The following is a 1,346-nucleotide window of genomic DNA, read 5'->3' on the forward strand; positions in this document are numbered from 1 at the left end:
ATATATATATATATATATATATATATATACAACAGGCTTATTTCAGTTTCCGTCTACCAAATCCACTCACATGGCTTTGGTCGGCCCGAGGCTATAGTAGAAAACAATTGCCTAAGGTGCCACGCAGTGGGAATGAACCCGGAACCATGTGGTTGGTAAGCAAGCTACTTACCACACAGCCACTCCTGCACCTATATCATTTCTTCAGAGAGATGGTTAGCGTAAAAGGCAATGTGCAGTATGGGATATCTAGTGAGGATGTGACAAGTGGTGAGATGAAGGGCTGGCAATGTTTTGGTAATTTATAATAAGCTTCATGATAATAAGTAGTTTATTTTCAAACCAGCAGAAAGCTGAAATTTGATAAAGAAGAGAATTACATTAAAGGAGAGTTAGTTTCTAATTTATTAAACAAAGAAGAATTGGAAAAAAATAACAAAATGAGACAGGAGAAACTGTACAGAAATAAAGAAAAATACAAAATCTTGGTATATAAGAAAAAGAAACTTACTGTACAAAAAGAAGACATCAGTTCTGAAAGTTCAGGAATTCGTCCATTAATAGCTTTACTTATTAACATTCTCGATGCTATACCGTCGCCACAAAGCAACATCAAGTTGGCAATGTTCTCGCTTAACCACTGATCAGGAAAACCTAAAATAAAACCATCATTTTTGTTTATATCATCATCATCATTATTACCCTTGTTGTTGTTGTCATCACCGTCACTGTCATCATCGTCATCATTGCCACTGCCGTTGTCGTCAACTTCATCATTGCTGTTTTAATGTTCACTTTCCATGAATTGGACAAAGCTCACTAAGGCAGATTTTCTATTGCTAACCTTCACTTGTTTCCAAGTCAAGAACTGATGTATTTACACAGAATGCTGGAAATGAATCATATGTATGGCAGTGACACTTCCAACACTCACACAATATCAAGACAAGGAGACACAAACACACACACATTTATAATATGATGGGTTTCTTCCAGTTTCTGTCAGCTAAATCCACTCACAAAGTTTTGGCTGTGTGCATGTGTGTGTGTGTGTGTGTGTGTGTGTGTGTCTACAGAGAGAGAGAGAGATGGAGGAGCAGTTTGCCATTATAATGAAGTTCATGACCATTCTATCTCATTTAAGGAATCAGAATAGTCTTAAGAATTGCAAATGCTGGTACAGTAATGCACCAGCTCCAGCACTCGATCCTCAGAAGAGGAACAGTTGGTAAAAAAACCCAACTGACTACTTTGAATTTGGTTTCTGGGCCTATCTTCACCTATGGTCATAAATGTTAGATAATGAGTGAATGAGTGTGATCACAAATAACAAATAGCCCAAATGG

At 37.2% G+C, this 1,346-nt stretch overlaps 1 protein-coding gene across 3 annotated transcripts in view; it reads right to left on the reverse strand.

The window, feature by feature from the left end:
- Positions 1–1,346, reverse strand: part of LOC106872796 (F-box only protein 47) — a 28,216-nt gene that overhangs the window by 13,172 nt on the left and 13,698 nt on the right. For all 3 annotated transcript variants that reach the window (XM_014919907.2, XM_052969790.1, XM_052969791.1), the window contains exon 8: positions 512–654. In XM_014919907.2, the coding sequence (XP_014775393.1) occupies positions 512–654 (143 nt within the window). The remainder of the gene's footprint in view (positions 1–511; positions 655–1,346) is intronic.

The sequence above is a fragment of the Octopus bimaculoides genome, chromosome 7 (genome assembly GCF_001194135.2).
Source record: "Octopus bimaculoides isolate UCB-OBI-ISO-001 chromosome 7, ASM119413v2, whole genome shotgun sequence".
NCBI lineage: Eukaryota > Metazoa > Mollusca > Cephalopoda > Octopoda > Octopodidae > Octopus > Octopus bimaculoides.